The sequence below is a fragment of the Silurus meridionalis genome, chromosome 3, assembly GCF_014805685.1.
Source record: "Silurus meridionalis isolate SWU-2019-XX chromosome 3, ASM1480568v1, whole genome shotgun sequence".
NCBI classification, from domain to species: Eukaryota; Metazoa; Chordata; class Actinopteri; order Siluriformes; family Siluridae; genus Silurus; species Silurus meridionalis.
In genome coordinates this window covers 1,155,634-1,171,013 of record NC_060886.1, presented here as the reverse complement: position 1 = coordinate 1,171,013, position 15,380 = coordinate 1,155,634, and the positions used below count along the sequence as shown (strand labels likewise).

The 15,380-nt window shown below is 40.9% G+C and overlaps 1 protein-coding gene across 3 annotated transcripts in view; it reads right to left on the bottom strand.

The window, feature by feature from the left end:
• Nucleotides 1-15,380, bottom strand: part of thsd7ba (thrombospondin, type I, domain containing 7Ba) — a 266,155-nt gene that overhangs the window by 86,795 nt on the left and 163,980 nt on the right. For all 3 annotated transcript variants that reach the window (XM_046845273.1, XM_046845275.1, XM_046845274.1), the window contains 3 exons: nucleotides 13,841-13,956; nucleotides 11,650-11,782; nucleotides 8,743-8,846 (listed from right to left, as the gene is read on the bottom strand). In XM_046845273.1, the coding sequence (XP_046701229.1) occupies nucleotides 8,743-8,846; nucleotides 11,650-11,782; nucleotides 13,841-13,956 (353 nt within the window). The remainder of the gene's footprint in view (nucleotides 1-8,742; nucleotides 8,847-11,649; nucleotides 11,783-13,840; nucleotides 13,957-15,380) is intronic.

The window sequence follows — 15,380 nt, the reverse complement described above, 5'->3', positions numbered from 1 at the left end:
ATTTCCCCACCGTGGTCCTCAAGCATCAATCGCATCGTGGACTCGGTTCATCGAATAGGTCGACGTGAAGGAAACAAAACCAGGCAGGTCATTGTCCAATTCATCCAGAGAATAAATACAACCGGGATGCGCTGTGGAGGATGACCATGGATCATGTGATCTGCTGAGAACTTCATATCAGCTTCATCGAAGATCTCTGCAAAGCTGACAGGGAGACCCGAGCTGCACCGTGGCCCAGGATCAAAGAAGCAAGGGATGCTGGAGGAGGGGGATATCACAGAGGTGGTGCTGGATACATTAACAGACCGAGAACTACTTAGGAGCATACAAGGTATACGTTCAAGCCAAAGGCTTTGATGTTTAAGGTTTGAAAGGTCTTTTTTCACTTTAGATTTGTAGATGATAAGAGCTGATTGGAAGGTTTATCTGTCTTAAGTTCAGGGACATTCAAGGGATAGTGGCTGTTTGGGCTTTTTTTCTTCGTCCTTTTTTAAGCTTAGTCTGTGCGACTGTTGGTAATATTTGCTGGCGGTTGCAGATTTGTTTGTTTTTTCTTGTATTTCACTTAATGCTAGGGGCTTAAGGGAGATCACTAAGAGGATATCATTATTTTTGTTTTCCAAGAGCGAAAAAAAACACACTTAGTTTGGTTGCAGGAAACGCACTCAGAACAAGAGGATGGAAAATGTTGGCTAAACCAGTGGGAGATTAAATGATCTTTGATCATGGGTCCACTAGATCACCAGGTGTGGCTCTTGTTTTGCAACTCACCTGTGAAATTAGTGACATCTAGATTTAGCGATAATGCTCTCTGGTTAATTTGTGTCCTGAATATGGATGATCAGTATTATATTTTGATTAATGTTTACGGTTCTAACAATTTAATTTAAAACAGACGTTTCCAAAGCCTTAAACCCATTTATCAAAGTGTGATTATAGTTAATTATGGCTGTGACGGAACAGAACGGAAACACAAGCAGGAATGTAGGGAAAGAATAAGCAAGAAAAATAGCAGGAAAATTGGAAATGTGAATGTGGCTTCAGAAGCCTTAAACCCATTTATCAAAGTGTGATTATAGTTAATTATGGCTTGATCGATATCTTTCCAGGTGTCATCACGGTTCTTACAACCCTGTGTTAATTGACTTAAGTCACTCTCACAATTGATTAGATCCGTGGTGATTTAAAAATCCCAACAGTAAACAATATTCGTGGTTTAAAGTCCAGAATAGATTTTTGGTTAATTCAGTTTCTGTGATAAATTGTGTTGATGACTGTTTTATGTCAGCAGCTCTTCTCACAGATCATGCTGCTCTTAAATTGAGATTTAAACCTCCTGATGTTAGCAGACGGAATAAAAGGTACTGAAAATTCAATTCTAGTTTATTAAAATAAAACCGTTTAGTGCAGGTATTGGGGCATTGTCTCTAAGGTGATGTCTGATAAAGCCATTATATCCTATATTTCTAACTGGAAATTCCTTTGATTTAAAATGAGAGAATATGCAATGCAATATGGCAAAACGCTCAATAGAAGTAATAGATTATCTGAAATTAATTTGAGGAAGTTGAGTTAGAAAAGTAGCAGGAAGTACAGTACAGACAGGATGTAAACAGGAATACGGAGATAGATCAGTGGAACAGGAAGGAAAGAAAAACAGGAATAGATAATGACAGGAAGTACAAGTTGGAAAGAAACAGGAAGTCGTTACAGAAAATAAACAGGAAGCACATCTATTAAATACTGAACTAATAAATGTTAATGCAGGTGCTGGTGGCCACGTGGGTTTCAGATATTAAATCAGACTTCGCTTTTAACACACACACACACACACACACACACACACACACACACAGTTCTTGATGCGTGAGGAAAAAGACTGATACAGATTCATGAGGTTGGGCGAAACTCTGGCTCGTGGGAGGAATTAGAGGAAGTTTGAGACTGGAGGAAATTCTCTGATGGTGTCGTCCTGAATACATTGTGGATCATTTGGCTTTTATTTCACACTCACTGAAGTGGGACAGAAATAAATCAAGATTCCTCGTGGAAAGAATCCTGAATTCATGGCTAATGAAGGCTTTTTTCTGTGTGAAGGAAAGACTGCATAAGGCAGGAGAGGAGTAGATGCTGAATAAAGTAGAGACAGAGAAAAGGCAGACGTTTAACATTTACAGGGTTAAAAAGAGGAAAAGAAAAGGACCATAAAGACAAGACGAAAAAAAGAAAGAAAGATAGAAATGTGCAAAATAATACTAAACATGGAAAAAATGATGGCGGTAAAAAGCAGGAAGTAAAAACAGAAAAGAGGAAGAAAGAATAGACAAGAGAGTGACAAGTAAGAAGCAGGAAGTAAAGCCGGGAAGGAGGTAGAAGGAGGAAACGGGAATTAGACGTGAGAAAAAAAGGCAGAAGGTTGAAGCAGGAACAAAGCAGGAAAAAGAGGTAGGACAGAGGCGTATTGAACACATACAGAAGGAGTCTCCAGTGTCAGTGCTATGAAACTCTCTTTGTCCAGCAGTTTAGATTGCCTTCAGGAGACAGAAGGAAGCGTGGCAGACGAGGCAGCGCCTGTTTACCGCTGCGTAGTGCATCACAGCCAAATCCAAATCCGAGCTAAAAAAAGTGCAGGTGAAAAGAAGCTTCTTGTCTCCGTGAGGTCGAGTTCCTCTCTTCTCTCCTGCTTTGTGTCCTCTGGAACAGACGAGGTGACGGCGTTGTCCATTTTTAGCACAATTATTTCCTTTCCCGCTGTCTGTCTCTCTTTCTGTCTGTCTCTCTTTTCTCCATCTGTGTAGCACTTGCTCTTCTCTCCCTGCGCAATCGGAGTCATTAAGATTTTATTCTTATCCCGACTTGTCACAAGCATCAGCTTTAATAATGCAGGCGCTTACAGAGGTGACAGTGTTTGCTGACTGCTCAAAAGGACACGCCGGGGAACTTTTCTCACCCCTTCAGAAAAGAACTCGTCAAACTTTTTCTCTCGTTTTTTTTTACCTTTCCGTCTCACTCTCGTTAACAGCACAGACTCGGGGGCACGAGCGGCTACACACACACACACACACACACACACACACACACACACACACACTCTGCCTTCTCTCATCCCACGGACTGCGCTACACCAGATTCTAATAAAAGTCTGTAATTGGAGAATCAAATTTCTATTAAACGACTCGCTATAAGGGCTTTACGACGGCCGCGCGAACAGCAGTGAGCTAGCGCTTAGCTATCACGCTAGACATCAACCCCGGCTCAGCCTCGGGTGTCGCTCTTTTTTTTTTTTCTTTCTAAAAAAGTGCAGACGATTACACAACTCCACACTGTGAAGTGCTTCATTCCTGTAAGGTACACATGTAAGGCTATGCTATAAGTACCTCGACACGACCAGAAGCTAAGGCTCTGATCAGAAGGTCAGGGTTCCATCCCCAGCACCGCACTGGCGGGCCCTTAAGTTAGGCCCTTAGCCCTTTTTGTACCATGGTTCACCCTGCATTCTGACCCCAGCTTTCAAACTAAATATTCACTGTGCTGTAACGTTTATCTGAAAAATAAAATTAATTAGCATAAACACAGATATACGGCTAGCTAGGATTCTGAATAGGTAGGTTTTATCCGAATGTACATTTGTAGCTTGTGTGCCTCCAAAAGTATTGGGACGGCTGACTTTTACAGCCGTATTGTCAGAGAACCACCAGCCACGCCTCCATCCAAGGCTCACACTCTTACTTAACCTCGCCCTGCTACTAATCATCTACACCTGTCCTACTCCTACTAATCACCTACACCTGTCCTCCTCCTACTAATCACCTACACCAGATTCTAATAAAAGTCTGTAATTGGAGAATCAAATTTCTATTAAACGACTCGCTATAAGGGCTTTACGACGGCCGCGCGAACAGCAGTGAGCTAGCGCTTAGCTATCACGCTAGACATCAACCCGGCTCAGCCTCGGGTGTCGCTCTTTTTTTCTTTCTAAAAAGTGCAGACGATTACACAACTCCACACTGTGAAGTGCTTCATTCCTGTAAGGTACACATGTAAGGCTATGCTATAAGTACCTCGACACGACCAGAAGCTAAGGCTCTGATCAGAAGGTCAGGGTTCCATCCCCAGCACCGCACTGGCGGGCCCTTAAGTTAGGCCCTTAGCCCTTTTGTACCATGGTTCACCCTGCATTCTGACCCCAGCTTCTAAGCAAGCTGGGATATGCGAAGAACAAAATTTCACTGTGCTGTAATGTATATGTGACAAATAAACGCTATTCTATTCTATTCTACTGATCATGTACACCTGTCCTACTCTTACTAATCACCCACACCTGTCCTACTCTTACTAATCACCACACCTGTCCTCCTCCTACTAATCACCTACACCTGTCCTCCTCCTACTAATCATGTACACCTGTCCTACTCTTACTAATCACCTACACCTGTCCTACTCTTACTAATCACCTACACCTGTCCTCCTCCTACTAATCATCTACACCTGTCCTCCTCCTACTAATCACCTACACCTGTCCTCCTCCTACTAATCATCTACACCTGTCCTACTCTTACAAATCACCTACACCTGTCCTCCTCCTACTAATCACCCACACCTGTCCTCCTCCTACTAATCATGTACACCTGTCCTACTCTTACTAATCACCCACACCTGTCCTACTCTTACTAATCACCCACACCTGTCCTCCTCCTACTAATCACTACACCTGTCCTCCTCCTACTAATCACCTACACCTGTCCTCCTCCTACTAATCATGTACACCTGTCCTACTCTTACTAATCACCTACACCTGTCCTACTCTTACTAATCACCTACACCTGTCCTCCTCCTACTATTCAGCTACACCTGTCCTCCTCCTACTAATCACCTACACCTGTTCCTAATTACCTGTCCCCTTTATACAGTCCCCATTCCCCCTCACTCATGATCCGATCTACCAGTTATGACCATAGATCACCTGGACTTTCTGTGTGTGTGTGTGTGTGTGTGTGTGTGTGTAGCTGAGCAACTGAAGAACTTTGAGGAAGGATTTGGACTGGAATTATTATTAACAGTATGCTACAATGTGCTCAGGTCCACAGTTGGGATGTACAGATGTGCATGTAAGCGTCCGTCACTGTACAATAATAGAAGTGTAATATATAATCTTTCTGTGTTGAGGATGAAGACGGGTTTCTTTTTTACGTCTCAAGGTTTCTTCCTCATGACGAAACTGGCTCACTTTTTAGGGACAAACTTTTTTTTTTTAAGGACCAATGTATACATTCGGTTATACAACTTTATATAAAGTTTATAAAAAAAAAATAAAAAATATATATATATACAGGGAGTGCAGAATTATTAGGCAAATGAGTATTTTGACCACATCATCCTCGTTATGCATGTTGTCTTACTCCAAGCTGTATAGGCTGGAAAGCCTACTACCAATTAAGCATATTAGGTGATGTGCATCTCTGTAATGAGAAGGGGTGTGGTCTAATGACATCAACACCCTATATCAGGTGTGCATAATTATTAGGCAACTTCCTTTCCTTTGGCAAAATGGGTCAAAAGAAGGACTTGACAGGCTCAGAAAAGTCAAAAATAGTGAGATATATTGCAGAGGGATGCAGCAGTCTTAAAATAGCCAAGCTTCTGAAGCGTGATCATCGAACAATCAAGCGTTTCATTCAAAATAGTCGACAGGGTCGCAAGAAGCGTGTGGAAAACCAAGGCGCAAAATAACTGCCCGTGAACTGAGAAAAGTCAAGCGTGCAGCTGCCAAGATGCCACTTGCCACCAGTTTGGCCATATTTCAGAGCTGCAACATCACTGAGTGCCCAAAAGCACAAGGTGTGCAATACTCAGAGACATGGCCAAGGTAAGAAAGGCAGAAAGTCGACCACCACTGAACAAGACACACAAGCTGAAACGTCAAGACTGGGCCAAGAAATATCTCAAGACTGATTTTTCTAAGGTTTTATGGACTGATGAAATGAGAGTGAGTCTTGATGGGCCAGATGGATGGGCCCGTGGCTGGATTGGTAAAGGGCAGAGAGCTCCAGTCCGACTCAGACGCCAGCAAGGTGGAGGTGGAGTACTGGTTTGGGCTGGTATCATCAAAGATGAGCTTGTGGGGCCTTTTCGGGTTGAGGATGGAGTCAAGCTGAACTCCCAGTCCTACTGCCAGTTTCTGGAAGACACCTTCTTCAAGCAGTGGTACAGGAAGAAGTCTGCATCCTTCAAGAAAACATGATTTTCATGCAGGACAATGCTCCATCACACACGCCCAAGTACTCACAGCGTGGCTGGCAAGAAAGGGTATAAAAGAAGAAAATCTAATGATATGGCCTCCTTGTTCACCTGATCTGAACCCCATTGAGAACCTGTGGTCCATCATCAAATGTGCGATTTACAAGGAGGGAAAACAGTACACCTCTGAACAGTGTCTGGGAGGCTGTGGTTGCTGCTGCACGCAATGTTGATGGTGAACAGATCAAAACACTGACAGAATCCATGGATGGCAGGCTTTTGAGTGTCCTTGCAAAGAAAGGTGGCTATATTGGTCACTGATTTGTTTTTGTTTGGTTTTGAATGTCAGAAATGTATATTTGTGAATGTTGAGATGTTATATTGGTTTCACTGGTAAAAATAAATAATTGAAATGGGTATGAATTTGTTTTTGTTGTTGCCTAATAATTATGCACAGTAATAGTCACCTGCACACACAGATATCCCCCTAAAATAGCTAAAACTAAAAACTACTTCCAAAAATATTCAGCTTTGATATTAATGAGTTTTTTGTGTTCATTGAGAACATGGTTGTTGTTCAAATTAAATCCTCAAATAAAATTAATCCTCAAAAATACAACTTGCCTAATAATTCTGCACTCCCTGTATATACGTCACTACTATATGACGTATATATACACTACTATATATATATATATATATATATATAATTGCACATTGTGTAACAGTTTGGGGAAGAACCACATCTGGCTGAAAAAGTCTCATTACTAATACACACTGTATATTTATTTTTTCACTATTATTCACAATATTTATATCTTAAAGAACTATGGGGCCGCCCAATCACACTGCACTATTATTTGTGTACCAATAGATTGTTTTTCTATTGTATTACATATAAACTATAAAATAAAACATGAAAAGAAAAATATTACATTATTATTTGTAGCAGTAGCAAAACCTGCACATAACAGATACAAAAACATGACAAGGAATAAAACAATAAACCAGAGAGAGAGAGAGAGAGAGATAGATAGATAGATAGATAGATAGATAGATAGATAGATAGATAGATAGATAGATAGATAGATAGATAGATAGATAGATAGATAAATAGATTGTATTAGATAAAAAGTATGTAGAAGGAAGAACACAACAAGAGAAAAAATATAATAATAATAAAAATCATAATAAAAAACGTTGATGAATTTTAATGTCCCGCTGTGGAAATTCAGATTCCTGATAATACCTTCACATCTGCATCCACATGCTCACACAGTGTAACTGATCTCACTCAAAAGAAAACGATACATGAGAAATAAATGTGGACATTATTATGCTCCTTATTAAACTGTGTGTGTGTGTGTGTGTGTGTGTGTGTGTGTGTGTGTGTGTGTATGGTGATAAATCTGCAGATTGTAGATGTTAGTATTTCTCCTGTATAAGATGACGCTTCTTCTTTTTCCCTGATTTTTTATTATTTCTAATGAATCCCCTCATTAATTTTAATGAAGTCACTCGCGATGTGACCCGCGACAGTCGTCCGTATTGACAAGGGGGAAGAGCGACGGAAATGTCAACCCTATTAAACAAACGTGGTTCCAACATTTGATGAAGTGATTCCTGCTCCGTTATGGGCAAAAAAAAAACACAAAAAGAAACTTCTCACACATGGAGTAAGTTGTAGTGACGTACAGGAGAAAACACTGTTCCATTATACACTATACACCAAAAATATTGGGACGCCTGATTTCTTTTACCGGCCATGTGGTTCCTCACTAAAGTTGGAGGCTCACAAGTGTACAGGACGTCTCTGGATACTTTGACATGACATTTTCCAGGCAGACAGACAGACAGACAGGTAGGTAGACAGACAGACAGAGAGACAGACAGACAGGCAGGCAGACAGACAGACAGGCAGGCAGGCAGGCAGGCAGACAGACAGGTAGGCAGACAGACAGACAGGTAGGTAGGCAGGCAGGCAGACAGACAGGTAGGCAGACAGACAGACAGGTAGGTAGGCAGGCAGGCAGACAGACAGGTAGGCAGACAGACAGGTAGGTAGGCAGGCAGGCAGACAGACAGGTAGGCAGACAGACAGAAAGGTAGGCAGACAGACAGGTAGGCAGACAGACAGACAGGTAAGCAGGCAGACAGACAGACAGACAGACAGACAGACAGACAGACAGAAATTGATTATAAAATCAAATGGACTAAATGTGGGATGGGATGTTTCAGTAGAGGAGAGCATAGCGCCCCCTAGAGCCGGATATGTCAGCGTTATTTACAGTTTAGAGATGATTGAATAGGTGATAGGTGTACAGCATTGAGTGTGAAGGTGATTGTGTTATAAAAAATATATATATTTTCTTAACATTAAATTTTCTGTTTTAAAACATTGCTTGGTTGTGTATTTATTTATTTATTTGTTTGTTTGTTTGTTTGTTTGTTTCAGTGTAACCCTGTCGACCCTAATATGGGTATGGGTAAATATGTGTGTGTTACCTCTCTTCTCCAGGCCTCTTCCACATGTTTCCACCTCTCCCAGTGTTCCCTGTCTGAGTGAATCCGGCACCAGCGTACACGCCTGCCACTTGTGTGGCCTCCACCTGTGAGAGGAAACAGTCAGGCAGTCGGCCTGGACGTACCGCTTCGCTCGGCTTAACAAACACCTCAACTGTTGCCAAAGGCTGAAATCACTAAGACGTTTTCATTTAACATACAAATGAGGGGAGTTCAAGAGTTGATACGGTGCATGAATGCATAAATATCCACACAAAGTTAAACATGCCTCATGCATCACATAGTGTAAACAAGCTGTGTTTGTAATTACAGCTGTGACCGAATTAAAAACGCTGGAAGAGCTGGAGAACAGTGAAGCTGATCAGGGAGATGTGAACAGCATTTGCTTCCTGGTATCCAAAAAGATCAAGAAAGAATACATAACTTACATTATTTCCGTTTTATTTATTATCTGATTCTGAACGATGTTTTATGTTGGAAAATGACCGGATTTTCTCCTCCACATCTGTCTATGACTCACTCTTGATGCAGGTCATGATGCCTCAGACACATGTCTCACCTCCATCCACTACCTTCTTAAAGGGGCTCCGGCCGCTAACACATAATACATTACCGCTAAATTCAAACCCCCGAGAGAGAAAAATGAACAAAAAACAACACAGTGGATTCACGTTTATTATTATATTTAGAAAATACCAGTTTTTATGGTCATATCATTTTATTTTGTTGTATTTATCCGCCACACCTTAAAGGCCGGTCCGTGAAAATTGTCTGACATTAAACCGGTCCGTGGCGCAAAAAAGGTTGTGGACCACTGGCTTATAAAACCGTTAAACAGGAAACCTTTTTTAATGGATATATTACATAGCATGAATGTGAAGTGGGCGGAGCTTAGAGCATGAATGGCTAATCGATACCTTTTACAGATTCTGCATTATTATAAGATACAGAATTGTCACAAATCATGCAGTTTATTATGATTTTTGGGATCGATGTTATGATGAGACCTATTGAGTCATAAACTAGGACACAAGGTAGTATAGTAGAGCATGTACCGGCGCTAACCAAATAAAGCTAGAGCTAGTGGTTTTTATGTGTACTGAAAATAAGTAAAGGAGATGAAGGACAAGAGCTATGGATAAACTAAACACCATGAATAGATCCATAACTCTATTAGGATGATCATTTTCACACAAACACATACTTTTTTAGCTCTTTCCTGGTACTTCAAAATCACTTAAGTACTATGATTTATTATAACTATAATGTTCCTATGATCATTTTTATCACAAGATTCTTCACTTAATCACCTCAGTTTATGTGTAAAGTCTCGAATGTGACTCTCAGCACACTGATCTATTAATAGAATGATATTAATGACTCAAACACTGATTGATTTCTATTATAATGATCATGAACACAAAACCTTCTTTTCAAATACTTCAAAAAAATCACGTAAACGAGGTCACGTTCAAGTCTGGAGTTTCTTCATCATTTATTCCTCTCTAAATGTTCTGCTTGATGTTGAACTGATGCTGAACTGTATGTTGGTGATCAGTAGATTCACCGAGCGCCGATCAGAACACGTGTAAAACAGAGCGTGCGCTCGATCCTGATTGGTGAATCGCTGTGTGTTTCACCAGTTACGATTTTATTCTCGTAAATAAAAAGAAACGACTGATTTCACTAAATGTAGTCGAGTAAAAAAATAAAATATTTGATTGTTAAATGTAGTGAAGTTACAGTAAAAATCTCACCACATGAAAACACTTCACTAAAGAACAGATACGTGAAAAAAGCTACTAAACTGTAGGAACAAATTTCTTCTTTACATTGACTTTGTTACTGTTCACCACTGGAAATAAAATCACTTTTTTTGTGGAGTTTGACGTTTTATTTACTACACTGATAATAATATTAATGATGATGATGATGATGGTGCTGAAGATGATATCTTCTAGATGCAGTTTCCCTGCATGGGTCATCATATTTGTCTGTAGTGTGGAAGTTTATTTCTTGAACATATCCATCTGTTGAAGGCCGCCGAGAAAAGTTTGTTAGCTAATTAGCACATGCAGCGGTGTGTAATACAGGAGAGGAAGTGGACAAGGAAGTGAAAGGAAACTGGAGCGTGAGTGTTGCTACGCGGCGAAAGATGAACACTGATGAAAAACAATCTGACGTGCCATTTAATACAGAATTAAAACACGGAAGCCTATGTTTCCGAACGCGTAAACATTCAGACGCCCCTCAGTAAACAACAACAACAATGCAAATAGTTGCTAAGTGAACTCAAGGGAAAGTAGCTAATGCATTTACAAAAAGACACAAAAAACTGACAAGATTAACAAAAAAAAAGAACAAAGACATGGACAAACAGTGGTGGTCAGTGATTGGTCATTAGGAACAGTGGTGGTCACTGATTGGTCAGTCATTAAATTTTATGTACAATGGTGGTCAGTGGTTGGTTGTTAAGAACAATGTTGGTCAGTGTTTTGGGGTTAAGAAGAATGTTGATCAGTGATTGGTTGCTAACTACAACTTTGGTTAGTGATTAGATACAATGTTGGTTATTTGGAGCAGTGGTGGTCAGTGATTGGTCAGTGGAAGCATTGCTAGTCTTTGACTGGTTGTTTAGTACAACATTAAGAGGTGGTTGGTCAGTGAGAACATTGATAGTCATTGATTTGTTCTTAAGTACAATGGTGGTCAGAGGTTAGTCAGTGAGAACATTGATGGTCATTGTTTTAGGGTCCTCATAGTTTTAGGGTTCACTTTTTTTCAGTAGTTGGTACAGTAGAATGATGGTGGATACTTTGCTCTGACTTGCGTTTAACGTTTAACATGAGGTAGAACCCTGTAGTGAGCACTGTATTGTGTTACACTGACCTGTAGGTGGGACAAAGAGGAAGGGGTTCACACTCTCTCTCCTCAAACAGTGTATCAGGGCACTCCTGACCCCCGCCAGCTGCTCGCTGGACCACCATCCTGTAGCGAGACTGGGTGGGCGTGGTCGAGTTTGCTAAAAGAGGAAAAAAGGCAGGAAGAAAACCATCAAATGTTATTCTTCTTCATGTTTACGGGTTAATGGAGATATCTTCAGCATTTATTCGTAGCTTCACAGCCCAAGAATTGGTTCCTGACTGGAATTATTCCAGAAAGATAAAATTTATAAATTATCCAATAAACACCTACAGAACGCTGTGAGGGATCAACAAATTCGAACATGACAGGATTGTGGTATTGAGGAGAAAATAATGAGCAATAATATGGAGTGTGTGCTGCTCGCTATCTCTGCTAATACACACACACACGGGCACTACAAACACTATTCAAATACACTTCAAGGGTTCTTACAAACCGCAGCAGTAACTGATGACAGTCTGCATCCTAAACAGATATAATGGCTTCATACAGCTTTTTAACTCATCGATTTATTAATCAAAAGTCTGCAAGCCGAGGCGTCGAGTCAACGCGAATGAGATGCGGCCAGAAAAAAATCAATCATCTTCTAAAAAAAAAAAAAAAAAGAAATCCAGCGTGCTCCCAGTGTGCTGTGTCGGATTCTGAGCTTCACATCCTAAACCGTGATAATGGCCTCATTTGGCAGCGACGGTGAGCCTCATTACACCCTTCTAATTACTAAAGAATGTAAACAGTGCAATTAAGAGCGTGCTCATGCCATCCAGGGAAGCGCAGGACTCGAGCAGAGATGATATTTACACTCGCGGCGTCTGCTCTTTTGAAACAATTACAGCTGCAGTCCGTTTCCCAGACGCTCCCCATGTTCGCTTCACGTCCCATTAAAAATCCATTTAACTTCTCAACTTTCTTCTGGCGGCCTCCGAATCAGGTTGTTTACGGATTTTAGTGCCCTTATCGCTCGCGCAGTCTTCGCTTCTCAGCACCGTACTGTCTCATCACCTCAGGCCATTTATTACCATTCCACAGCAACACGTCTGGAACGTTGATCTCGAGTTAAATTCCAGACATTTCACATATTTTATAGCTGGATATTACAAACAGCAGTGAGAGCAGAAACAAGATGGAGGTCCTGGTTGACTAACAGGGGTCCTGCTTTTCAGATTTACAAGTAGGTTAAGTCAGATTCTGGAGTCTGATTGGTTGATTTTTTTTTGTGAATAGAGATTTATGGGTTTATGAAAGGAGTCTCCAGTGTCAGCCCTCTGTAACATTGACATTACATTCAATATAATTCAGTTTTATGTGTAGAGCGATTTCAACAATCGGCATTGTCTCAAAGCAGCTTTACACAAATAAAGCCGTAATAATAAATAAATACGTTTGTTCCTTAAAATTGTACTGATGACGTTTATCATCACCCCTTCAGCTTCACGTTCAACAATCTATCAGAAACTCTCTTCACCTCCACTACACTCTTACTGTACTCTTCCTTCAGAATCACCCCTTCACCATTTCTCTTTCCATCCACACCATGAGAGAACAGTAGAACATCCAGTGGTCAGTGTGAGAGAATTTTACTCAAAGCAGCTAATTTTAACTGCTTGAATACAAGACACACAAATTTATATGGTTCTTTCAAGCAGACAAAAACATGAACATGATGAACAGGACATGCGGCTTTGCACGTTCACACCACGTACAGCTGTTATCACTGAGGGTGGACTCACTTTTGTTGCAGTTATTTAGACAATAATGGGTGTGTATTAAGTTATTTTCAGAGGACAGTAAATCTGTACTGTATACAAACTGCACATTGATACTCTTAAATATATTCATATCCATATATCCATATATATTACATTATTTCATTGTCTTCTTCCAGTACAGTGAACTCATCTGTTGTGCTGATTAGTGAGCAAGTGAATGAGCAAGCAATTGTGGATGTATGTGTGTGTATAATTATGGAATTAACACTGATTTAAAAATCGTAGTGTTTGAATATAACAGTAAGTGGGCGTGGCTATGAGGATTCATTTTATGAGCTAAACTTATTCAAACAGTAATTCATTGATAATTCAAGATTCACTGTTCATATTAAATCCACCATTATGTAGTGTGTGTGTGTGTGTGTGTGTGTGTGTGTGTGTGTGTGTACCAGGTAGGCAGGTATGAGGGCAGACTGTCCACTCACTAAACAGAGTCACCACACAGTCTCTCTTACACGGTAACACACACGACTGCACCGAGTCCAGTCTTGCCGAGTCAGGACACCTGCAAAACACACACACACACACACAAAGGAAGAAGATGAATGTTAATCTGGTGTATCTGGAAATAATGATTTGTTTTTAATATTAATAACTGTTATACTGTTACTTTCAGTAGAGACAATGGAGAGAGAGAGATGGAGAGAAAAAGCGAGAGAGAGAGAGAGAGAGAGAGAGAGAGGAATAAAAAGAGAAACAAAAACACAGCAAGATCTCCAAAAAACTGTAAGAAAGAGAAAAACAGGCTGGTAGAGATTCAGCTAGACAGACAGACAGACAGACAGACGGGCGGACGGACGGACGGACGGACGGACGGGCGGGCGGGCGGGCGGGCAGACAGACAGACAGACAGACAGACAGACAGACAGACAGACAGACAGACAGACAGATAGATAGATAGATAGATAGATAGATAGATAGATAGATAGATAGATAGATCTCTAACCCTATTGAACATGAATGTCCACAAACTTTTGGCTGTATAGTGTAGATAGATGATGGATGTATAGATGGAAGGAAGGATGACAGTCAGTAAGATGGTTCTTCCTCCTGATATGAAAAGAGAGTAATGATGCACAGCTTAGCCTCTGATCATCATTCTGAAGTTTGTAGAAGTGAAGTGTTGCACCTCTTCCTCAGGAACAGGGGAAGAAAGAGGAGTGTGGCGAAGAGGAGAAAGAGTTTTAACAAAAGCTGATGTGAAGCGTCACATTCAGTCGAGATCCTGATGCTCACGCCTACAGCTGCTGTGTGTCAGAAACACCCACATCTTTTGTGAGAATGTCTGTGTGTGTGTGTGTGTGTGTGTCCTTGGGGATACGGAAGTGTTACAGCAAGAGAGAAATTGCCCAAGGCTTTATTAAGCTGTGTAGGGAGTCTCTAAGGCCATGAGGCCTTCATGGATCATTTCACACACACACACACACACACACACACACACACACACACACACACACACACACACACACACACACACACACAGAATGTGAAGTTCATCAGTGCCAAAGTGACAGTCTGCCTGTAAATGTGTAGTTCAAAGCTACAAAGCTGTGTGTGTGTGTGTGTGTGTGTGTGTGTGTGTGTGTGTGTGTGTGTGTGTGAAATGATCCATGTAAAGTTATATAAGTGTATGTAGGGTTCTGTAGAGCTCTGTAGGTTTATGCAGTGTCCTGTAGAGTTCACTGCATAAACCTACAGAGCTCTACAGAACCCTACATACACTTATATAACTTTACAGAGCACTGCATAACCCTTCAAAACCATGCAGAACCTTACAGACAGTATGTCCGAGACCAAATACATTTCTCTTCCTCCATCAGCCATCGTAGGTGTAATAAAGTCTAACTCAGATGTATTAACGTGTGCAGAGCTACACACGTGTTTTGCCAGTTGAACTTGGCTGTAACAGTTTCCCTCTGACCAACTAAG